General features: G+C 50.2%; 6 protein-coding genes across 6 annotated transcripts; 3 read left to right on the top strand and 3 right to left on the bottom strand.

Moving 5' to 3' along the window:
• Positions 1–3,359: 3,359 nt before the first annotated feature.
• On the top strand, positions 3,360–4,842 carry HER10_EVM0013342 (HPP family protein; the record flags this gene model as incomplete). Its single annotated transcript, XM_035482704.1, has 2 exons — positions 3,360–3,970; positions 4,240–4,842. The coding sequence occupies exons 1-2, from the start codon at positions 3,704–3,706 to the stop codon at positions 4,840–4,842; spliced, it is 870 nt and encodes a 289-aa protein (XP_035330316.1). The 5' UTR covers positions 3,360–3,703.
• Positions 4,843–5,153: 311 nt separating this feature from the next.
• Positions 5,154–6,719, bottom strand: HER10_EVM0007882 (MIP family channel protein; the record flags this gene model as incomplete). The annotated part of the gene is made up of 2 exons (XM_035477422.1): positions 5,154–5,332; positions 5,399–6,719. 2 exons carry the CDS (start codon positions 6,717–6,719, stop codon positions 5,154–5,156), a joined length of 1,500 nt encoding a protein of 499 aa, XP_035329662.1.
• A 5,578-nt stretch (positions 6,720–12,297) lies between these two features.
• HER10_EVM0008392 (pectate lyase 2) lies at positions 12,298–13,476 on the top strand (the record flags this gene model as incomplete). Its single annotated transcript, XM_035477917.1, has 5 exons — positions 12,298–12,446; positions 12,505–12,674; positions 12,729–13,097; positions 13,170–13,242; positions 13,314–13,476. The coding sequence occupies 5 exons, from the start codon at positions 12,298–12,300 to the stop codon at positions 13,474–13,476; spliced, it is 924 nt and encodes a 307-aa protein (XP_035329731.1).
• Positions 13,477–15,196: 1,720 nt separating this feature from the next.
• HER10_EVM0007277 (aminotransferase class-III) lies at positions 15,197–17,083 on the bottom strand (the record flags this gene model as incomplete). Its single annotated transcript, XM_035476836.1, has 6 exons — positions 16,590–17,083; positions 16,183–16,529; positions 16,026–16,113; positions 15,791–15,956; positions 15,530–15,728; positions 15,197–15,460 (listed from the first exon to the last, which is right to left on the bottom strand). Exons 1-6 carry the CDS (start codon positions 16,978–16,980, stop codon positions 15,197–15,199), a joined length of 1,455 nt encoding a protein of 484 aa, XP_035329587.1. The 5' UTR covers positions 16,981–17,083.
• A 15-nt stretch (positions 17,084–17,098) lies between these two features.
• On the bottom strand, positions 17,099–19,216 carry HER10_EVM0000752 (aminotransferase class-III). Its single transcript, XM_035470520.1, has 3 exons — positions 19,041–19,216; positions 18,647–18,972; positions 17,099–18,569 (listed from the first exon to the last, which is right to left on the bottom strand). Exons 1-3 carry the CDS (start codon positions 19,145–19,147, stop codon positions 17,467–17,469), a joined length of 1,536 nt encoding a protein of 511 aa, XP_035328790.1. The 5' UTR covers positions 19,148–19,216; the 3' UTR covers positions 17,099–17,466.
• A 2,535-nt stretch (positions 19,217–21,751) lies between these two features.
• On the top strand, positions 21,752–23,402 carry HER10_EVM0012081 (cytochrome P450; the record flags this gene model as incomplete). Its single annotated transcript, XM_035481484.1, has 4 exons — positions 21,752–21,805; positions 21,899–22,423; positions 22,470–23,083; positions 23,147–23,402. 4 exons carry the CDS (start codon positions 21,752–21,754, stop codon positions 23,400–23,402), a joined length of 1,449 nt encoding a protein of 482 aa, XP_035330170.1.
• Positions 23,403–23,488: the final 86 nt, after the last annotated feature.

Below are 23,488 nucleotides of genomic sequence, written 5' to 3'. Positions count from 1 at the left end.
GACTGCAGGGAATCTGAGAGTTTTTGTTGATCTGTAGCCCCGAGAGTAGACAGAAGGCGAGTAAGTTTGAGACCCAACAAGCAAGACCTTGGGGCGAGATGATACTAAAAACCAATTTCGCATCACCACACCGGTTGGAACTCGCTTGCAAATCATTGGCGCCTATCAGAATAGAATGATTTCATCCGTCTGTCACTGGATAAAACTCTTGGGCCTCTCTTGCTTCTGATTGCTTATATGGGAAAGTGGTTTGAGCACTATGAATCACCATCATGTCACTGTCTCATCGGTGATCGCAGCCGCACAGGGCTGCTTGATGACGCGCTGATGTCTGCGTTGGCGCATCCGGGCTGGCGGCTGGCGGCTGCATTCCGGGGCAAAAGCTCCCCAGAGAGACTAAGCCCTACATTTCAGCGCTGTGGAATACAGTTGAAAATTTCGCTGAGACTTGACCGAGCAATTTCTTCTAGGTATGTTATACGACTACCTAGTGCTAACTATACTTTAACTAGCTGAGGTGTCGTAATAGCTGCGTAGTAGTTGCATGGAAGACGAGTGCCACCCTGTACATCGAAGCGTCGCCAGCCTGGCCTTTTTAACCTCACGACGACCTGCCAACTCTTTCTTGTGCGCAGGAAGTTTCTCGTAGCCGAATTTGCAAGCAGAAGTCCCGGTGCTTTTCATAAAATCTCACAGCGAAGGCCGAATCAAGCAGTCAAATGCAGAAAGTCGCCAGAAGGATTGCGCAATCATCCGATGGCCGGAATAAGGTATGTTGCCGTTGAATCGTTCAATGGCTTCATTTCGCCTCCAGGTCTTGTGCTGTATGAAGGCACCAAGAATTGGGCCTGTCCAATGAGAAGCAAATAATGACGACTTCCCTTAGGGGACTGAGTTTCCTATCGTGTTGTTAAGCCATTGACTTTCTGTAAATTTAGATCAACACATATGAATCAAGGAAGGCAGTGGCGATTCTAGTATCGGGCTACGTTGATGTCAGCCAACATACTCAGAATAGTCTCAATCGGGGACATCCAGGTGGATGGGTGAAAGTATCAATGGTACAAACGCATCGTCACAAAGTCGGTCCTCTTTATGGCAAATGAGTGCAGTGCTGCTGAGGACTACCTCCTCGGCTGCCCCTTGGGACGACTATTAGCTGCGAAACCTTAGAAGAGACTGATGCTTCGCTGAAGCTAGATGGATCTTGATATCAGGGATACCATTGCATTGAGGTTATATTACAAGGGGTGAATGATTTATCTTGGTCGCCTAGAATCGCACCCAAAGTGTTAACAGATATCGATGCTTCATGAATCCAGCCACTCATATCCAAGTCAACCATGGGCACTCGAAGAAATACGTGCTTGAAGTACTCTGAACTTGCGCCTTGCACGTGATTATGTGTCATTATACCTTACTTCGAATTGCAGTAGCACAAAGTGCCAGGATTGTGTTACGAAGACAGAACATGTAGTTTTCGTTAGAGATATTAGCCCTAGTTCATGCTGGTGTTCCCTCAATTTGAGAACAGTAGTCTTCTCACCTTTCGGGATGATACATTTCCAAGGCGAGAGAGAGAGTGGCATTCATGTACCATGAATGAACAAAAGCAATATGTTCTCGAGATGAGAGCTCATGCAGATAGAACTTACCATGTAATAAACTTTTATGTGATCGCTAACCACTTTCGATTGCCAAGTGACACCCTCTATCTAGTCGCCGAGAAGTATATTCCAAGTAGCTATTCGCCTTTACGTCGGCGCGAGGTCCTCGACCACTGGGTACCTTGATCAGTCATCACATAATGAAGTCACATATCGCATCAAATCTGAAAATAGACCCGAAATACGCGTTCACAAAGTTTCGCAATCGCAACGAAGGATGACGAGCAACTCGATTGTGAAGGTCCATCGCACCAACTAGATTCACGGAGCACGAGGATATCCCAAAACTACTACAAATGTGACTTCACTCCGGAATCCAGGTTGCAACCGACTTTACCGCGACCACTCGTTGAGAGTTTGACAACTTTAGCGTCCATCGATCGCGGGCAGAGAATCGACGGGGTGTAGTAGGGCCACCAACGACTCCAGGACAAACATCAGGCGACTAGCTGTGCTTGGACCTCGCTTTCGACTTGGCTGATCACTCGCAAATCGGTTATTGTTGCCAGGCTGCAAGTCCCTCGTGCGAACTTGAATGCCAGCGTCCGTATCACTGGGTGGTTGTAATTGTAACCGCGATAACGAGGGAAGAAGCAAACAACTCTGAGATTGATATCTCTTGGAGACACAGTCCTGGCTATTGCGAAATGTTGTGGCGTCTCCATGACATGCCAACGGCTTCAGTGTAACCTCCACAGGGGTGTACCGTGTTACAAGTGGTGGTATTGCCATGTACGCCACGAAGCTTCTTAGCGACGGGACGTCATTTCGATCCCCCAGTATGTATAAGGTTTGGGAGCGGCCGGCTTTAGCAGAACAGCTGGTGCCGTCTTAGGGAATAGGGGAAGCGAAGTAAGAGAGTCATGGTTGGAAGCAACCCCGCAAGGTGCGACTATTTGAGTACTGGTATTATTAGAAGACAAGGCGACCAGATTTGGTAACGTCGACATCCCACCTCTGTGGTTTACAAAGAGCGACAGTCATGTTAGAACTGGGGACGTATGACTGGAAGCACGCCATAGCATTCATGATTTGCAAACGGCGAGCGACAGACATGCTCCACACCCATAATTTAGCTCCCAAGGGAATCTCACTGAGGGCAAGACTCAAACTTTGTCTTCCTGTGGACCATGTGGTCAGCTTCTCTGGACTGGAGCCCTGAGACAGTAGCAACCCGTCCCGGGATTCCGGAGATTTGACAACTTTGACAGCGGCAAAGGGGAGTCACAATCGCTAACCCTGCCCACCGAAAAAAGCCGTTCCCGAACGAACACCGCGACATTACCGAGCCTACCTAGGCAAAGCGCGCCAGGACGGCACGGCTGCTCACCTGGATGGACCAAGAGAGTCACACTATGGGCGACTTGCCATCTGTTAGATAATAGTTTGCTTTTAACACTGCTTCAACAAGTCTCAAGCTCTTTGGAAAGCCGTTTTTGGGTCCACATATTCCCGGTGGCAGCCCGCCTGGCCCGGCATCTAAGCCTCTTTGGGAGTTTCTGTTACTAAATATGACGTGGGGCCTCCCCAGTCAACACCAAAGCGAACAGTCAGCCGGTCGTTGTAGATGCTGAATCTCCGCGGCACTAATGGCCGTTAAAGCTGATGCGAGATCCCCAGATCCCGTGTCGAGTTTGGGATGGGATCGAATTGGATGAAATGTGAATGGGCCGTGTTGCTGTCACTTGTCAACTCGTCCCTTGTTTGGTCCAGTCTGTTCTCACCACGCTGCTGTGTAACGTTTTTTTTCTTACACGATACCACCATTGCCTGTGCGTGGCTTGTGCTGTCATTTCAAACGGAAGTTAGCATTCTCATCGACAACTATTGCCGAAGAATACGTGAGTACATTCAAGTTCAAGTTGTCAAATGGACGAAAGAAAGGTTGCTGAAAAGAAGTAGAAAATACTAGCCCTCCAACTCTGCATTATCCTGAAAGAGCAACTCGTGTTCTGTCCCCTGGCATAGTGGCTCCGCATCCCCATACTATCCAGTCCTACCCCGGACTTGGCGCAACGACGATCACATAATACCCGATGTTGCGCTGCAACCCAAGGAATTGGGACTTCGACATTGATCGATTCCTCAATCCCTTTGTTCCACCACCTCCTTGGAAATATCTACCATATCCTATCTCTCACTTCTTTGGCTACCGCAAGTCGAAGCCACAGAATGTTGGCAACCTCGTTTCGATCTTCTGGGCCTGTGTTGGCGTCTTTTGCGGCGTCGCCGTAGTCTCCATCGTCTCCCGCCAGATACCGTCCTTCAGAGACCATGGTGCGCCCATTATTGTGGGCAGTTTTGTAAGTATATCCCCCCTTTCATCTCGAAATCTGCGCACATTGCCTGTATCGACACCTTCTACACACCGAAAATTGTTACGGAGCAGCACCGTCAGGGGGTGGTGGGTGATAGAGGCTCGGACCTCAACTCCCTCATCCCGTTTCATAAACCTCTCGGGTGACGACACCGACCGACCACTGCCACACCAGCACACCGGCACCTCACCGGCCAAGAAGTGACGCTCAGTAACGTAACAGACTGGCTGACTCGTTTTCTCTTCCCGATACAGGGCGCAGCCGCCGTTTTAGAGTTCTACTCGATCGAATCGCCCCTCTCTCAGCCCCGTAATTCAGTCTTCGGCCAACTCCTCTCCGCCGTCGTAGGGGTAGCGATCTGCAAGCTGTTCCAGCTGAGCCCGCACTTTGATTCCATTCGCTGGCTGGGAGGAGCCTTGTCATGCGCCTTGGCGACGACCGTAATGGCGCTTACGAAGACGGTTCACCCCCCTGCTGGCGCGACGGCACTGCTCGCCGTCGTCGATGACGGTGTCGTACACTTGGGATGGTTCTTGGTGCCTATTATGCTCCTCGGCTGTGCCTTGATGCTGGTCGTCGCATTACTCATTAATAATATTCAGCGGCGCTTCCCACAGTATTGGTGGTCGCCCGAGGATGTTCGGCTGCACCGCGTGCCTTGGAGGCGCCATGTGGGCGATGTGGAAAGCAAAAAGGAACCAAAACCCGATGAGGTTGATGGGCGGAGTAGGAGTGATTCTACAGTGAGGGAAGATGCGGTACTGATTATGAGACCTGGAGAAGTGCTTGTTCCAGAACACATGTTCATCACACCCGAGGAAAAACTGTTCTTAGAAGAATTGAGTAATCGGTTGTGAACCGTATTCAATAGCGATCTATATAGTTGCGAGGCTATGAAACCAAAGCATACTGTTTCGTAAGAGTAGTTTCCTAAGAAAACCCAGATCTATGTTCATTTCCCAGCACGAAGTGAGTGTTAGCTGTCAAGCGGCACCCCTTTACTCTGGTTTCTCATCATGAGAAAATATGTTCTCGTCATTTTGCCAGGAGATAGTACTTCCTGGAGACACGTTGCAAATCATTATCAAAAATCATCATTATCCACATCAAATTCTCCCTCATTATCGTGCCGGTTCTGTCGTGTTTCTTTGTCGGTAATTGTCTGGTTTCAACCTTGCTTAGCAGACTTTGTGCGAGACATGCGCAATTCTGCCAGCTTTGCGGGGTTCTGAGTAGGATCATTCTCAGGGTCACCGTCAGCACCGGGGTTGGCCATCTCGTACTCCAAGGTCTTAATGAACTTGTAGAAGACGACAGCAATGATTGTGCCAAGGAAAGGCCCGACCCCTAAGACAATCAAGATTAGCTTTCCGCTAGTCATGAGGGAGAAGAAGTCAAAAAGACAAGACTTACAGTAAATCCAGTGTTCAGGGTCGAAGGTTGCCGTGATGACGCAGGGTCCAAAGCTTCGTGCCGGGTTGAGCGAACCACCCGTGAACTGAACACCAACCAACTCGGCGATAAAGAGCGTCAGGCCAATACCGACAGGAGCAATGAAAGTGGCTCTGTGCTTCTCCTTGGCGAGCATGAAGATAGTGAAAACCAGTTCGGCCGTCAAGATGGCTTCGATGAAAACACCTTGGACCAGTGAAGCACCGCCGCCTAGTGTCGTACGAACGTTGAAGTTCTCGGGGAACAGAAAGCGGACTATGACTGATGCAAGCATGCCACCCAAGATTTGAGCAACGAACAAGCAAGCAGCACGGGATGCGGGGATGGCCTTGACAAGGAGCATGCCGAGCGTAACAGCTGGGTTGAACAAGCCGCCACTGATACGGAAGAAGACCCAGACATTAACCATGAGAGAGAAGCCGAAGATAATGGAGATGTAGAGAAGAGTGCCGGTGTTGAATCCCGTGGAAGCTCCGGTGGTAGAGTTGCTGTCTGAAGGATTGCTGGAGTTGTTGGAAGCGGACTTGATATTGGCAACCTCTGTGCCAGCGAAGGCGAAGAACAAGAACATGGTGGTGCCGACGAGCTCGCCGAGGCTTGCGACAAAGTGGTTCTTCAAGTCCGAGTTCATCCACTGAGTGAGAGGCAGACGCATAACCTGGGCCTTCTCTTCTCTGGACAGGTTGTGCCAGTCAATGCGAGCCTGTTCGCCGTTGGTGCTGCGAACAGCGACACCGCTGCGCGGGTATCCCGCCATCTCCTCGTCGTACATCCTGCGAGAGGGCGGTCTGCCACCGTAGTCACCGGGCTCGTAGGAGCGAGTCTCCTCGTAATAATCTTTGGTTTCCGTCTGGGGGTCGTAGTTGAAGTACGGTTGAGGACGATTCAGGTGCGCGCGGGGAGGCCGCGTTCGAGGTGCACGACCTCCGCTGTAGTCTGGATGTCGGTCGTTTGTTCCCCAATAGCGATCCGTTTCCGAATCGTCGTCGTAGTCACCGAAACGGGCGCTGTCCTTCAGTGGACGTGTGGACTTTGTAGAGACACCAGTGGGCAAGGGGTCGTCTACTGATTCCCTCTGCCGTGTCTGGGTGTTTGTGCGACGGAGAGGGACTGAACGTGAGCCGCCTCTTGAAGGTTGTTGGGAGTGTGATGGTACAAATCTTGGTGATTGGATGGGGTTCTCGTCGTCAGAAAAGGAGTTTGGATCGACTGCTGTTGCTGGTGATACTGGAGAGGGTTCACCCTCAGGTGCCTTGAGTGTTCCTGTCTGCTGGGCTGACATGATTTGATCGAAGTCGCGTGTCAAGCGCAGAGACGAGGAAGGAAGTATTATAGAGCCGGGGGGGACTTGAATAGTTAAGTCCGCCGTCGTGAGAGCGTTGTTGAGAGATGTTTGACTCTCGAGTAAGCTTGAGTCTTGTCGTCTAGTCTTCGAGTGGGCTTGATGTTTGAAGGGCACCATGATCCCGTGTTCCGAAGGTGTCCGAAGGCATAATATACCTCTGCTCTCAAACTCAAATGGATGCCCAACCAGCCCTCTCTTTACCTCGACGTCACCGCATTTTTCGGTTAGTTAGGCCTTGATTTCCTTCGTCTGATCAGCCACCGACTTAGTTTCGACAAGGACCGCGGGGACATTGGATTGCGAAATAGGCAATGGTGGGATGGGGAGGTTCGACAAGGGACCGTTGAGCCTCCATTGTCCTCTCAAAGTGCTCCCAGAGTGCTCTGCCTGCCTCTGGCTCGCGGGGGTCACCGATCCCACGGACGTGAGTGGTCGGCACACCGGGCAGTGCGGAGGGCGGAAGTCATGGATAACCCCAGAGCCGATCTCATGCACGCGAATCTTGCGGCCGGGTAAGGCTTGCTGGCGTGCCCCGGCGAGAGCGAGGGATATGGGGGGAAGCTGAAGCCGAGATCCCGGACGGGTGACGTCAAAATCAGACTGAAATTGATGGGATCACATCAACCCAAGTGTGTAGGAGCTGAAGGGACGGGGTGAAACGAGGTCCAATTTTGAGGCAAATGAGGCATTGCGGCGTCTGTGTGGTTGGGGTCTTGAGTTATAAAACCGGGCGTTAACATGGGCTCAGAGCTGGGATCATCGACGTTTAAACTCAGGAGACCCAAGGCGCTAGTGCACCACCTTTGACACGTCGACTGCAGTACCCTTGTATGACAGCTTCACGATTGTGGCCTCTGGAGTTAGATCCCAGAAAGATCGGGAGACGCTAAGCTGCCACTTCCAGAACACCCATTAAGAACTCCAACTATTAGCTGAGGGGCTCTAGCCCAGTTTTCCTCGCCAGGACCCTGGCATTGCCGAATGAGACGAATTGAGGGCTGGGAAATACGGCGCGTCACCGGGTGTCGGGACGGACGGTACTGCTGAATCGTGAAGGGTTCAGAACCGAGGACGACGATCCATCGTCTGGGGTTTGGAAACGTCGCATCGCTCCACCATCACCACTGGGTTTCTTTGACTTTTCGGGTGGCCTTTAACCCTTGGTGCAGATGATCGCCCAACTTTAACGAAAGGTCCGGGAGGAAAATTGCGCGATATGGCGGTCTTGGCCTTGTCATTCGAAATGGGGCAGTTTTCACACGAACGTTCAGTTGAGAAGAGCCGATGGTGGTGTGGCTCGGATGAGAAGCAGACTGGATGGAGTCAAACGGAGAACCTGGGACGGTGCCCCGTGTGGCTCTATACTAGTTCTCTGTGCCTACCATCCTCTTTTGCGAGCCTCTTCCTCTCTCGGGCCACCATTTCGCACTTGCGGCCGTTGGTTCTTCTGTTCGGGTGGATTGTCAGACAACCGGCGGGAGACGGAAGAAATGACGGCAACTTTTAAGAGAGTTTACCTGTCGCAAACTAGACTTCTAGTGCAAATGGCAACTCCGTTAGATGTCTGGGCGTCAATCAGTCTGTGAAAATTACGGATTGCCAGGTTCAACGATTGCACCGTGCCACTCGCCGAGGAAATCACGGCTCCTATTTTCATTCCGTTTGCATCTCGCCGTTCAAGCTCGGAGATCCTTCTCGCGTCGCTTAATTTCGAAAAGCAGGTCGTTTGACAACCCCAAGAGTGGGAACTCCATCAATATTCTGCATCCGTTGTCTAGCATTCCATGTGCTAAGATGGTTCACCGCAACCGAAGGAAGCTCGGACACCCTTGTTCTATGCGGTCCTCCTCCATGTGGGAGCTCTGAACCCGAAATCTTTCCTAGCCGGCTGCGAAAAGTTGCGAGTTCAAGTACGTAGAGTATTACGCGGTTCCACGTCGGACATCCGATGGCCTTTTGACCACTCCCGTGCTCCCTTCGTACTCATCTGTGCGCTCCCTCCATCAGCCGTAAACCCCAGCCTGTCATCTGTCGATGAGCAGCGACGATAGGTAGACTAAGGGTATGCAATAATGAAAGGGCTGTTATGAGAGGTTGGACGTGCGAGTGCCAAGATGGTGACGGGCGCTGGCCCCCTTTCTCCAGTCTTTTCGTGACAAAGTGTGGCAGACAAACAGCTCTTCCGACTCTCATCGTGATGAATCCAAGTGGGTGACGAGAAGAGTCACGGACCAGGTTCCGATGGTATTGGCATTCTGTATGAAGTGTGGAATCCCTTCACTTCAGTTAATTCCCTCTGCAAGATAGCTGGCCTTGTGACCTGAACATGTCAGGTCTTTGCAGATGACTGCAGCATCCCCACTGATGCCACGACAATCTGCTCCATCTGCGACGAGGCGGACACAACGGTGGCAGGAAAGTTGTGTCAAACAGGCTGGGTGGTAAAAGTTCCCCCCTCTTGGCAGTCATTATTCACGATGAGTTGGCACCGCGATCCAGTGACTTTCTTCCGAGTCAATGTCGTGTGGCTGGTTTCTCAAAAGTGAGGTTGGACAACGTGCCAACAGCCTTCCGAATTAGAACGACCCAGTTGGAGTTCTGTGAGAAATTCCCCTAAAGTGGGTGATGATCTACAGATCTCGATCAAAATTGCTAGGATACCCTCTTTCAATGCGCAAGCATCCGTAACAGCCGCCTATGTTGGGTGAAAGAATGAGGTTGGAGAGGGCGGGTTCGGAAAGTCAAGTCTTCGGAGAAGTCGGCATACCCTGGCTCAAGTCTTTGGTGAAGACGTGGTACCCCTGAGTATCAGCCTCACCACCTCATGTGCCACATATGCCTGTGATTGCATGGAATCCTAAACCCAGCGGAAAGGCTCCAGATATGCAAGTACATTGATAATTCCAACGGCTGGTCCAGACCGCTAGTTGAGAAACAGTACGTTTGCAAAGATTTCTAGAATGAATTTATGGGCCACACAGTCTTACAAATTTTGGCAATCGAACATTTTTACCTGCATCGGAAGCTTGATATATCAGAAGACTGAGCCGAACAGCTATTTCGGGAGAAGTCCGGCGAGGGTTCAAGAGAGGGGGAACGGTTAGTTCCGTTCGATCTGGCTCGAGTCTACACAAGTGCTCAGGGGCGAAGTGACAACGTAAGCTCTTCCATTGGCTGTTCACCTTCAGGCCAGTGCAGGTTCCAAGAGAGATCCGGCGAAACAGATAATGTTGGGGTTAGGGCAGAGGGCTTGCATTCGTTCCAAGGAGGAAAATCACTGTCAATGTCGAAACAATGGCTCGGACTAGGTGGTTCATGCTTTCTGGGAGCTGCTAAGCTTTTAATCTTGCGATGACTCTCAGAATGTCTTATCTCATTCTCGTAAATTCATTTGAGCGCCTGGGACAAAAGTTCTGTCGAGTAAGTGGGATGGTAGATACATGAAAAATGGAAGGTTCAATGCGCTTGTTGGGAAAATTAGCTCTGGATGTCGTGTTTGTAACTTGGCTAAGCCTGAATCTTACAAAAGTCTAGTCATTCAAATTCTGTCCTTACTCGCAATGGAAAGCCAGCCTGCAAAAATCACAAAGCTAAAAGGTGAAACAACAGTGTGTTCTGTGACAATTATTCGGATCCCAAGATGACCGAACAGAAGGCTGTTTGTTGAGAAAAGCGTGCCTTGAAAGGAAACTAAAATGGAACGAGCAAGCATATCTGCAATATTGGAGAAGCCTCCAGGCTCTCGAGGAACTATGGGGAATTGATTGGGAAAGCATCTTAGTTCCGATGAAATACCAAATGCTGTCCAGAGGAGCAACTTCACCCGCCGTCGCAGGTGCAGCTCAAGCAAGCTGATGATTTGAGATGAATTTTAAAATAGAGTCGAGGCCCCTCCGCACCAGCCTCGAACAGAAAAGAAAAGCGTTGAGGGATGCCGTGAAACCTGAACGTACGCGGCATGCTCGAATAGTACAGTCCAGGCAATCCGGATCGTGCCGCCCTGTTACCGCTAAATGCTTGTTTTTGTTTTCCTTTTCTTACAGGATTTGGTATTTTGCTCCAGCCCTATGCTGTGAATGCTCAATAGCCAATCGGTTTATTTTGAACGAGCATTGAGATAGGGGTCGCAGCCCTCACTACTGAGACCAAAGCTTCCTTGACAATCTAAAATGGGCTACAGATCCTACTCCTAGCCGCTGTGATTGGAACTAAGCATGATTGTGAGTGCTCGGGGCATCTGCTTCCCGCCCATTCTTAAGGGTAGTGACACCAGGGAGGGACTTCACATGGGTAACACGCATTGCTCATGGTTTTAAGCACGCAGGACGAACCATTTTGGCTTTTTGGATTTCTGCTTCATCCAGGCTGCCACATGCGACGCAGAAAAAGTCTCCAAGAACCAAGATTCGGCCGCGAGTCTTTACTTTTTCGTACATGCCCCTTCTCGTACGAGACACCCACCACCGCGTGTCTCGGCCGTGTAAATCCTCGCCCGAAATGAAGGTTGAGGACTGCGTTTGCACTCAGACAACACCACCAAGTGAAGTTCTTGTATGTTCGAAAGAAGCCCATCATGTTAGCCAATGGCTTACATGTTGGAGTTTGGCCAAATGTCTCACCCATAACCGAATCGCAGTGCATTCTGGTGACAGCTCAACTTCAATCAGTCGGCGACTTGCTTGCCAAATTCATTCGTCTGATTTTCGGTACATAGTCGGCGCTAGATACGTTAATCGTCTTAATCTGAGAATTAAGAACGATGAACCGAACGCTAGATAGGCGCTACTATGATCCACCGATGTGGTTCGCCGTGCTGGCCCCGATCAATCCGGGGCAAACTGGAGACAACGTGGTGTAGCACCCCGAAGATGATCACGTTTTCTTCGGACCCCCACGCGTTATCCCGCCATTCGCCTTGGGGCCAGTGGGCGGCCGACCCTGGCAATTTTCCTCCAACAACGATTTTCTCCGCAGAACGATTCATTTGGACGTGTGAATAGGGATCGACAGCCGCATGGACAAGAGAACCGAATAGATTACTAGACCAATGGGGAAAGCCTTCACGTTGCGTCCGTTACGCTTTTGGTACGTTTCCGTTTCAACTGAGCAGTCATGGTCAGGTTCCGTGAAGCATGGTTGAGAAAGGCGAAGATGTCGTCTCATTCGGGGAAATAGGAAATTCCCGGCCATTCCACCTAAGAGGGCATTTTGAAAGCCTAGGGAAGCTTAGCGTTGGAGGAACACATTACCATAATGCCAAGAAATCGATGTGTCGGCCTCTATGTCCTCCTCTGATGTAGGTCTTGGCCTCATTTCAATTCGAGAGTCGAGGAGAAATAAGGAGAGATGTGGAGTTGAGAAGTCATATCATCATGCCGCTGCATTTTCCAGCGATCGGCATATAAGCGATCATCGTCCGCATGTCGTGAAACTTATGCTTAATTCCCATCGCTCCACTAAGGTCGTGAAACTTGTTCATCTTGTATATACCGTTTATCTCTTGATCCTTGTCGCGATGAAGCTGACTGGCTTTGTGTCTTGGGCCTTTCTGGCTATCGCTGCATCGGCTTCGCCCACTCCTACGAACCCTGAAGGTCATCTCTTGAACAAGAGGGCTGCTATCACGGATGCAGCAAACATTGGTTATGCCACTCAGAACGGCGGGTAAGGAGAGACAATATCAGAGTTGTTCAAAACATTTCGACTGATCCGTGAAATTTAGAACCAAGGGTGGCGCCGGAGGAACCACTACTACAGTGACGAACCTTGCTCAACTATCCGCCGCAGCCATTGCATCCGGTCCAGGAATTGTCATTGTTTCAGGTAACATTGTCGGCGCGGCAAAAGTCCAAGTCGGCTCTGATAAGACTATCGTGGGAAAGACGGGCAGCTGTGAGTGACGCGACTCACTCGAACCCCCTCAAAGCTCATGTTTTTCGATTATAGCTCTCGAGGGTATCGGCCTCACTATTCTTGGACAAAAGAACGTCGTCGTCCGCAACATGAAGATCAGCAAGGTCGAAGCAGACTACGGTGACGCCATTACCATCCAGCTATCCAAGAACGTATGGGTAGACCACTGCGATCTTTCGGCCACCCGCGACGGCGACAAGGACTTCTACGATGGGTTGACTGATCTCTCTCACGCCGCTGACTGGGTCACTATCTCCCATACGTACTTTCATGACCACTCCAAGGGCTCTCTTGTTGGCCACTCTGACAGTAATGCCGCCGAGGATACGGGAACTCTCCACGTCACTTATGCGAATAACCACTTCTATAACGTCCGTAGTCGTGGCCCCCTGTTGCGTTTCGGTACTGCCCATATTTACAACCAGTTCTACAACACAATGGATACGGGCATCAACACTCGCATGAATGCACAAGCTCTCATTCAGAGCTCCGTCTTCGAGAATGTTGGAAAGAAGGCCATCTTTAGCGAGTCTAGCAAGGAGATTGGGTAAGTGCCTCCAGCCTTTTTGGACTACCTTAAGCTGGCAGTTTTCCGTGACTAATGATCCTACTCCACAGGTATGCTGTTGCCATTGATGTTGTGCTTGGTGGTGAAAGCCAAAACACTGCGTCAGTTGGCACATTGAATGCTAACAGCCCTCCTTACTCGTACTCTCTTCTTGGATCTGCTAATGTGAAGGCTGCTGTGACCAAGGAAGCCGGACAGACCCTTGGGTTTTGAGTGGTCTCTTCTTGGATCTGCTAATGTGAAGGCTGCTGTGACCAAGGAAGCCGGACAGACCCTTGGGTTTTGAGTGGCTTACGTCGAGTTGTATTGCCAACGTTATAACGCTCATCCGTAGGGTGTGTCTATAAGAAGCTTCGAGGCGGATTGGCTTGATTGGGAAGACTCAAATGTCGTCATGTCTTCGGAGTATTGTACGTGAAATATACATCACTTTCTATCTCTTATCAATGATCATGGGGATGAACTCAAACTGGATTTGATTTAAAAAGCGGCGAAGGAATGAGTTGATCATCTGAACATTAGCTTGGTATAGATGATCTTTGCACCGAGAAGAATGCTTGTCTTAAAGCTTGGCAACTAAATCTATCTCGAGTCTCATCGGGTTTCACCTAGACATCTGGACAAGGTTGTCCAAGGATTCGCTCATATTGATCACAGACCACTACATACTACATGTACTTAATACATTTTGACCGGTCACCCCAGCCTTTGTCCCTGACGTTAAGCTTGAAATGCGAGTCATCCCCACAAGAAAGATCCAACATAAGCGACGAAATGCCCGTCGCGACGAATGGATGCATGCCCAGAGCCTATGCCAAGAGCTTTGGACAGTAGTTTTCTTGACTCAATCGCTTTAGACGACAGGTTTAAGCGCGACAAAGGGCGCTTATGACAAGCAAGATGCTTAGCGTGAGGTGTCTCGCATGCACGCTCTTGCCTTCGGCGACACCGTTACCCGTTGGCGTCACCACAGCTGCGCTCGTTTGTGTTGATGAAGCTGTAGTGAGCGGTGTGGATGCCGCGCTTGATTCAGACGTTGAAATAGATGCTTCTTGAGACGACGAAGATGTCGTGGTATCTGTCGTTACCGTCGCGATTGGCGGGGTAGTCTGGCTTTCAACGACAGACGTCACCTCGCTGATGCGCGAATAAATATCGGTCGTCCAAGACCTAGTCTTCCACGAGAGGACAGGGGAATTGGGAAAACTCGCAGGCCATGCCACGCCTGGCAGTGTCAGCGTGTCGCAGGCAACCTCCCAGGATGAGGGCTCCCTTGTGCCGTCGGTGAGACACATGAAGTGGTCACTGAACCCGTAGGGATTATTCGGATTGTCGGCATTCATCTCCGGACTGATTTGACAAAAGGTAGCGCACGAGACTGGGTAGGCTTCGTCGTTGGGCGACGTCGGGCTCGTGATGTTGTACACCCTGCCGGAGCAGCATTCCGCAAAGTGCGGGGCGCTGTTGCGGCCGACGGGCGGAGTCTTGCATATTATGCCGGCTATGGACTCCGGCCATTCGGAAAACGAGTTAGATGATAGCGTGTTGAAGGTCACATCGCCAGCACACCTCGGATGTATGCTCATGGTGGCTACTCGTGCGTTTTGAGCAAATTTGCAATGTTTTTGTTTGCCTCGGGAACACGCGCAAAGAAGTCAGAGATATGTAAGCTCAGTAATAAACAATGAAAGGCGCGAAAAGTGTGCAGAAGCTTGCTGACGCATCAGGGTGTGATGGCTAGGCTGCCGCTAGCTTGAATCTGGTATGTCGACTAGGGTGGCGATCGTCATGTCCTATCCTCCCGAGGGACTTTAGTGAAAGCGAACTTAATTGCGGGCTTCTGACAATGTCGTTTGGTTGAGTTCGGCATTTTTGAAGGGGAAAATTGAAAAACATCTAACACCGAGAGTACATAGGGTGCGCTCAAAAACATTTAAATACGGGTGGAAGTTCCGATACTCTCGAATACCTGAAAGACAGTATCTCTAGTTCTAGACGCGATTTCCTCAATCTCTTCGCTTGTACTAGTGTATGCAGGCGCAAGGAGGACATGATCGCCCAGAACACCATCTTTCGTTCCCATTCCTGGGTACAAGCTGATGCCGAAGTCGTTGAATCCAACAAGATGAGTTTTGTTCGCGATATCCTCACATCTTGGGAATGGTTCTTTGGTAATTCTGTCTATGACAAACTCGATCTACAGTAGAAACGCTTGTGAGTTTGCGCCTCAAGAAAGTGAAGGGTGAATTGGCTCTGATAGACTTACCCCCCAGAAGAGGCCTTTGCCTCGGATGTTACCAACATGAGGGTGGTCGTCTAGGTAGTACCGCAATCGCTTCTCAAGCAGAGCGCCCTGTTTTCGAACGTTTGCGACAAGATCCTCTTCCCGGATGATTCGCTGGACTTCGAGGGCAGCAGCGCATCCAACAGGATGGCCCTGATAAGTATGTCCGTGGGAAAATGAGCTGTATGGTGATTAGTCAACCTTGAAAAATAATTATGAAGGAGAAGTCTGTAGAGATCCTACCCGCTTCCGTTCTTGAGAGCATCAGCCACTCGGTGATTAATGAGCATACCAGCCATGGGCGCGTAACCGCCGCCGAGACCTTTAGCAAGTGTCTGGATATCAGGGATAACTCCTTCTTGTTGCCATGCATGCAGAGAACCGCAGCGGCCCATGCCGGACATGACCTCTTCGCCTGTGTTAGTGTTTGTCTGGTACAAAGTGGATTGGACGTGCCCCTTAAGCTCAATGTTCTTACCATCCAAGATAAGTAGGGCGCCATACTTGTCGCAGACCTTCTTAACGGCCTTGAAATATCCAGGCAGAGCTGGAATACAACCCAGAGTCTGTGGGAAAGATGATTAAAACGAGGTCATAACACTTAGTTGAGAGATTGGGGGACTACATGTACTTACTGCACCAACAACAGGCTCTGCGACAAATGCGCATACAGAATCGGGGCCAAGCTCTTGAAATTTCCGGTCCAGCTCATCGGCCAGTTGACTGACGTATTCCTGCTCGGTCTGACCGTCGCTCATACCGCGGTACGGGTTGCAAGCCGACACTCTGTATATGTTCGGAAGTAGCATATCGAGGAAGAGACTCCGCCTCGCGACATGCCCGCTCATTGACAGCGAACCAAGAGTTATACCATGGTATGATCCCTCTCTGGCAATGAAATTGATCCGCTTTGGCTGTTGTGGAGACAATTCCATGAAGTATTGTCGTGCCATCTTCATTGCTGATTCCATAGCCTCAGAGCCTAGGAGCGTTAGTCTCTAGTGTTTGTTATTATTTTCCCCCAAAGGGGCTGAAAGCATACCTGAGCACATGATGTACGCTTTCGACATGGCACCGCCCGTACCGTCAATGAGTTCGTCAGCAAGCTTCTCCCCAATCTCGTGGCCAAAGAACATGGAGTTGCAATAGGCAAACTTGTCAATTTGCTCAACCATGGCTTTCTTGACTCGTTCATTATTCGATCCTATGCACGCTACTGCTGCGCCACATGTCGAATCCAAGATGATTCGGCCATCAGAAAATGTTAAATGTTTGCCCTTTGCCGATACCACATGTGGCGGCGCGCTTTTCAGTGAGCGATGGAGGACTGCACTGGCAGATGAAACCCCGTTCACGACGGGGTTGAGTGTTGATACGAATCCGGGACCAAGCTTGGCGGCTGTCTTGGCGATCTTTTGCGACGCAGTGGCCATCTCAGAAGTATTTATCAGAGCCGGTCAAGTGGACAGAAACAATATATATGTAATAGTAGTACTCGAGGGTTTGAGCAGAGACACTAGAGCTCACAAGCTGGATGACCATCGGCAGGAGGTGGGTAGAGATATACCTAGTCCTAAGCATGTTACCTTGTATCGTTATCGCTGCTTTCCATCTGAACGCCGGTCAATACTGTATTGGAGACTGACTATCTGATACGGTATCATGTGGGCTCAAGGCGTATCTGCATGGCGTATCTGGCGTGTGTGGAGGCTTTGCATCGGCCTAAGGCGGGGTAAGGACCGGTTCCGATCTTGCTGGTCTCCCTAGATCCAGTCGTGAGCTTAAAGATTATTGGTTCAGCATCGCTTGCTGACCATGGTTCATACGTGGTCGCCGACCTGACGCTCAATGTAGCTAGCCTTTGTTTGTGCAATTCTATCGTATTAGTAGACTTATGTGGATGGTACCGATAACCGGCCCTAAGTCAAGAGAAGATGTTCCCCAGTCTCATCCAAGATGTCAGTCCAGTCTGCCTCATCCGTCAAACCTGAGTTTTGCCGCCTTTGCCATAACTCTTCGAGTATTATCAAAGAACGCGAAATGTTCTGGAATCGTCGTTTCTGCAACGTCATCTGCAACCGAACACGAACGGCATCCATGTGTTCGTCCTCAGTCGCCTCGCCGCCAGCAAGGAAGAGAGGAAAGAGAATTGCCGACTCGGTATGTGACCCGACCGGAATATCTGAGACGTGCCTCAGGATGTTAGACACCTGCGTCCGCATCTTCGTCTGTAGCATCTCCCATCTCGTGGCTTCAGAGCTTGCCCCTTGAGTGCACTCTTCCTCCGATCTCAGTCGGCTCCGTATCAGTCGGAATAGCACAATAATAACAGCGCTCCTGAATGCATGCGCCAGAGCAGCAAGTTCTGGAGCGGCATCTGGCCTACATCGCCAGTCTTGCAGCTCTTGCTGGACTCCTTCGCAGGTGGCATGAAACGACTCCTTTCTTCTGGCCATCTCCTCAGCCCCCAGAGTAACATTGAGTCTGGTCTCTTCATCGATGCTACTCAAAGTAGCTACATGGCGTAGAAGATCTGTGGCGACGCCTAGGTAGGTGTCAACAACATCTGTGATGCCATTCAGATAACTGCAGTCCAGCAGCGGCCTCCTCCGCATGGTCACACTCCCAATCATGTCATGATACGCAAAGTTTCGAAGAATCCACTGACCCTCAGAGCTCCGTTTGAAGACTTCAGGTCCTCGCAAGGTCGTCCCTGAGCTTGGATTGACCACGGCGGACTCGATGATGAGCTTGGCACCGTTGAGGTGGGCACACCACCCGTCGTTATCTCCCACGCATACCTCACCTATGACAAAGGCCAAGCATGTTGCTGCTTTGGTTTCGTACCATGTGATTTCATGCTGTGGTTTTGCGAGGGCTGTGGCGAGGTTGGTGATTGCTGCCGAGTGTGCTTCCAAGGCAGAAACCCGATATGACTCATTCGTGAGTGATAAGTGACCAGAAGCAAAAGCGACCAGTGCATCGTAAAGCACGCTCGACTCCATAGCCATTGGTAGGAACTCTGAAAGAGTCTTATTGTCAGTTGCAGCCCATCGAGACATATGAGAGTGCATCTGATTCATTCCGAGAGTGACGAACCAGATAGAAAAGAGTTGAACTGCTCGCTTGCAGTCAAGAAATGGCTCAGCACTGTAATGTAGTATCGCATTACTTGTCGCTTCTGAGGCGGTTCGGCCTGGTCTACGCCCGGCGGTGACGCAAGCAACGGAAAACATGACGAGAATGGTTGATGCGAGTTATCTCTCGTCGATGGCCGCAGCGCCTGAGTTGCCTGCGGTGTGCTCTTCTTCTGTTCGACCCAGGTAGTCGGAACTACATCGCGAGTCGTCGATCGCACGCATTTCAGATTCAGCCTGGAGCATGTTCCGCAGATGGGAAACGTGTTCTCGACGCACTTCTTCCTCCTGATGTTCCAAGAATACTTATCAGAATGAGAGGTCCCGCGACAGGGTTATCGGTGAGGTGGGCTTACCGATATCGGCAGGTTAGACATCCTGTTTTGTCGTGTTTGGAGCCCTTTCGTCGCCGCGTTTCTGATTGAAAATCTAAAGACATTATGGCCTCGGGTTGACCTTCCATTATAACAGTCAAGCAACGTTGCTATGATCCAACTCCGGCGTGTTGGGCGTAACAGACAACAAACACGTGGGGGGAATCTTGATGTCGAGAAGGAAAAAGAGGGACTCCTTCAGCGGTCCAAGCACGGTGAGTGGATTACGGGGAGAAACAACGGAAGTTTCCATGCAGTTATTACTGGGACACTTTCCTGATCAGTCCTAGCACCAATGTGTCGGTATGAATGTCTTTCCCCGCCACGGACGAGCGTCATCGGCCCCTCACTACGGAGTACATACATTTTCAGTCTTTGCGGGACTCCCTATTCGCTGATTCTATTGACAGACTTATCTCTTTTCTAATCTTATCTTATCAAAAGATCATGGTTCTTTCTCTGTCACTATCTTTAGTAGTCCGCCAATTGCCGGGGTGCATGACTCGAGCTAAGGGCTAGAGACCGGAACAGGTCGCCGGAATGAAATGCGGAAGGCTTCCCGTAGTTTCAGAGTCAACTCGACTCAAAGAGAACCTGACAACTCCAAAGCGAACAATCGCGCATCAGCCAGGGCGGCAACTCGGTGTGGCACCACGGATCGCTTGTACTCTTCGCTCGCGATTGTGTCTCTAAAGACTCCAATGTTCTCGTATCGCACAAGAGCCACTTCATCCCAATCATCGGTTTCCAGTCCTAGCACCTTGGCAGCCATTCTGCCTGAAAACGGGACACGAGTCCCGTTCATCGTCGGGAGAGCGAAAAAGGCGGGCACGTAGCGTTGTTGCCATGCCTCTCTACCGCTACACGCGGGTAGGGAGAGGATATCGGCGGGGGCAGTAGAGTCGTAAACAGCGACGGGATGGAATTTCAGGATGTTGAGCATGTACACTGGCTTGTTAGGATCGATGGAACCGATCGCATCTTCGACTGCCGATATATCCGTAAGCTCGGTGGCTGGCATTGTAGTATATAGACGTGAGTAGTTCCGAGTGATCGTACTCAAGTAGTTGTTTAGTGTGATCTGATTTGCTGGGATACAGCTGAAACTGAGATCGTGACTTCCCTCCGCCTTTTATACTTGCTGGTTGAAGGAGATGACGTATTGACCGCTCCATACCAGTTTATCTTAAGCTTCCTGATTCTAGTCGACAAATATTTGCAGTTGCGGATTGTCCAGCCGATTCTCCAGTCATTGGCCAACCTAAGCCTCAGCTGAGCCTGTCTCCTTGGCACACCACCGCGCTGCACTATTTGATGATTACACTTGAACAGTGGGACAGTCTGTCAACTACATTCTGTGTCAAATTGGCTCTTTCGCGTTTGTCAGCGATTGCATGTGATGAGAGGGCTTTTACGGCAGACATAGTCGAAGGAGGGGAGGTTATGTGGATGGTGCAGCAGGATCTAAACAGGTAGGCTGAGAGCATCGGGGAAGTACGTAATTTACCCGATCCGACTTACCAAGTACTTTGACTTGTATCCCCGGCTCTCTTTCGCTCTGGTCGGCTTCAAAGAAGCTAATCCGCAAACCCGGGTGCAACATAGTTCAACACATCTCTCTAATCCGCAAACCCGGGTGCAACATAGTTCAACACATCTCTCAAGACTGAGACATTTGCAGCCACGGCTCGATTGGACTGCGAGGGCCAACGAAAAAAACACCACAAACGCTTTTTCCTACTTGAGCGTAGTCTCAAATGCGCTTTCCGATTACAAACGTCCGCAAGACTCAAGATGATGTAGCCAAGGTTAATAGCGAAGCAGACTCATAAATTCCGAGAAGGATGCCTTGGCTGCCAAGTTCTGCATATTACATTAAACAACTGCTATGTGCCATCGATGCTTTCGATCTAGACTATCAGGTGATTAGAGTAAAAGCATCTTCTTGCAAAACTTACATAGGCAAGAACCGGGTAGGTCTCGGCGATGAGCCCTACTGTGATCAATTCCAGATAATTTGATTACTAGCCGCATCAAATCTTACTCTTTACAAACCAAACAGAGGAAACCCTATACCTATCCAGTACAAAATGAGATCTGTGTGCAACTGTTTAATCGATGGGATTGCGGAGCAGGGGGCTTAGGCGGCGAAGAGATGTGACAACTTTTCCGCATTGGCCTTTGGTGCTAGATACCTATCGTGTAACATTCGTTGTGGAGCACTTGGTCAAGAAATGAAAGCACATGTAGTTCAGTGGAATAAGTTTGATGGAAAAAGGCGCCCTTAGAACCGGGCAATGCCACAAGCGGAGGCCTGTGATGTTCTAGCCGAGTTTGGAGACTTACAGTCGGGCATCTGACAAACAACGTCCGGCGGCGCTTCTGACCATATATACATTCTAGTCTACCTACGTCACCGCCATGTGAGCCATCGTACTGCACGCAAGATACATAACATGTTCTCGGCACGTGTTGAGTAATCATTAGCATGAAGACATGCCGAACAGGAGCCGCCACATTACTGAATCCTAGTCAGTGATGGATTCCGGCCTTTTCCTGTAATCCGTCCTCACTAGCTCGCTCCTCTGATTTACAGGTGCTTTCAACAATCGACTTGCGGACAACATTTTCGGAATCCATGTGCATACCCACCAGCGCGATCAACTTATAGCATCATATCGAGAGGATCCGCTATGCCGCTTCTCGATTCCGCATATGCTGGCTACACCATCGCCGCGCTTTGCATTGTCTTCTCTGCTCTTGTTGGTAAGGAATGATTCTCATCCGTTTGGATGAGGTGTTTCTACCGACTCAAAATATGCTGATGGGTTTGCGCATAGGTTCTTCTCAGAGGATTGACTTGCTCAATTACTCACGTACCTGGCCCGTGGCATACCCGCTTCGTCAACTATGCTCTCAAGTATCATGTTCTCGCAGGTCAGCGGATGCACTACGTACACTCTCTTCACCTGAAGTATGGATCATTTGTACGGATCTCGCCAACCGAAGTTGCAATTGCAGACCCCGACTCGTTTAATGCAATCCACAAGATTGGATCTGGCTTCACCAAAGGGCCATGGTACTCAGATGTCACGGCTGGGCGCGAGCCGGGTATCGTTTTCATGACCGATCCCAAGGAGCATGCTTTGAGGCGTAGGCTGCTTGCCAGAGCATTTACGACCAACTCGTTGCGTGAGAACTGGGAGCCAGTTGTTCGAGAGAAGGTCGAAGTGGCCGTCAGCCATATTCGCGCGGATGCTTTGAAGGGCAATGCCGATATTCTAAAGTGGTGGATGCTCATGACGACGGACGTTATTGCCCACTTGTCTTTCGGCGAGTCATTCAAGGCACTCGAACTCGGCGAGGTTTGTTTCTCAACTCTTGTCTGGCTGTGACGCTAAATTTCATCAGAAAAGCCCCTACATCCACGCCTTGGAAACGCTCTTCACAGCTTCAATGTTTCGGCGCGAGGTGCCTTTTCTATTCTACCTCGCCCAATACCTACCCTTTCAGTACCCTAAGCAGCTTGCGAACGCAGGGCGAATCATCGGCGAACATGCCAGTATGGCCACAAGTAACCACCAAGGCAAAGGACATTCTGCAAACCTGTTTAGTAACATGCAAGCTGCATGTGAGGAAAAGATCGAGTATAACCTGACCCCGGAAAAGTTGAAATCAGAGGCGACGAACCTCATTGTGGCAGGCTCTGATACCACCTCAATCACTCTCACTTACCTCATCTGGGCGGTGCTCAAGAAACCTGCCCTCCATGAAAGTCTTCAAGCGGAGCTTGACAACCTAAGAGATGATGAACTCAACGACACTACTCTCGAGAGACTACCGCTTCTCAATGCCATTATCGAAGAGACGTTGCGCATGTACGGGGCGGTGGCAGGCAACCTGCCTAGGTCTGTACCTCCGTGTGGTGTGACGCTTGGTGAATTCTTCATTCCTGGCGGCACGGTTGTAGAGACGCAAGCGTACACCCTTCACCGTGACCCCAATGTCTTTCCAGACCCTGAGACGTAAGATACTTGGCCTATGCCGTGAACTGATCAAGCTAGCAAATCAAGCTGATTCCTGCGCAGATTTAATGAGACTCGGTTTCTTAATGAGGGACTGACAAAAGTGCAGAGGCGATCATTGGCTCCTTGGGGAGCCGGGACTCGGGTTTGTATCGGAGCACACTTGGCTCGCATGGAGCTACGGCTCGCCGTTGCAGTATTCTTCCGCAAATGTCGAGACATAAGACTAGCTGAAAGCATGACCGATGATCTGATGGATATGCGCAATGTTTGGCTAATTAGTCCTGTCGGTCATCGTTGTGATGTCACACTCAAATAAAGTCATGATGCATGCTTACATTAGTTTGTAGCCATCGACGTGACTTTGGTGAATGTTTCTGCAGAGAGATCTTCGGTATTAATCGA

The sequence above is a fragment of the Colletotrichum scovillei genome (genome assembly GCF_011075155.1).
Source record: "Colletotrichum scovillei strain TJNH1 chromosome Unknown Contig00009, whole genome shotgun sequence".
Classification (NCBI taxonomy): Eukaryota; Fungi; Ascomycota; class Sordariomycetes; order Glomerellales; family Glomerellaceae; genus Colletotrichum; species Colletotrichum scovillei.
This window is presented reverse-complemented; position numbering and strand designations above follow the sequence as displayed.

What these genes read in the sequence shown, in the direction of transcription:
- HER10_EVM0000752 (XM_035470520.1), bottom strand. Translation starts at nt 19,147, where the DNA reads ATGGAAGGTCAACCCGAGGCCATAATGTCTTTAGATTTTCAATCAGAA. An exon ending in TGTCTAACCTGCCGATATCG is followed by an intron (nt 18,973 to 19,040) that starts GTAAGCCCACCT and finishes TTGGAACATCAG; the next exon opens with GAGGAAGAAGTGCGTCGAGA. An exon ending in GTTCAACTCTTTTCTATCTG is followed by an intron (nt 18,570 to 18,646) that starts GTTCGTCACTCT and finishes AGACTCTTTCAG; the next exon opens with AGTTCCTACCAATGGCTATG.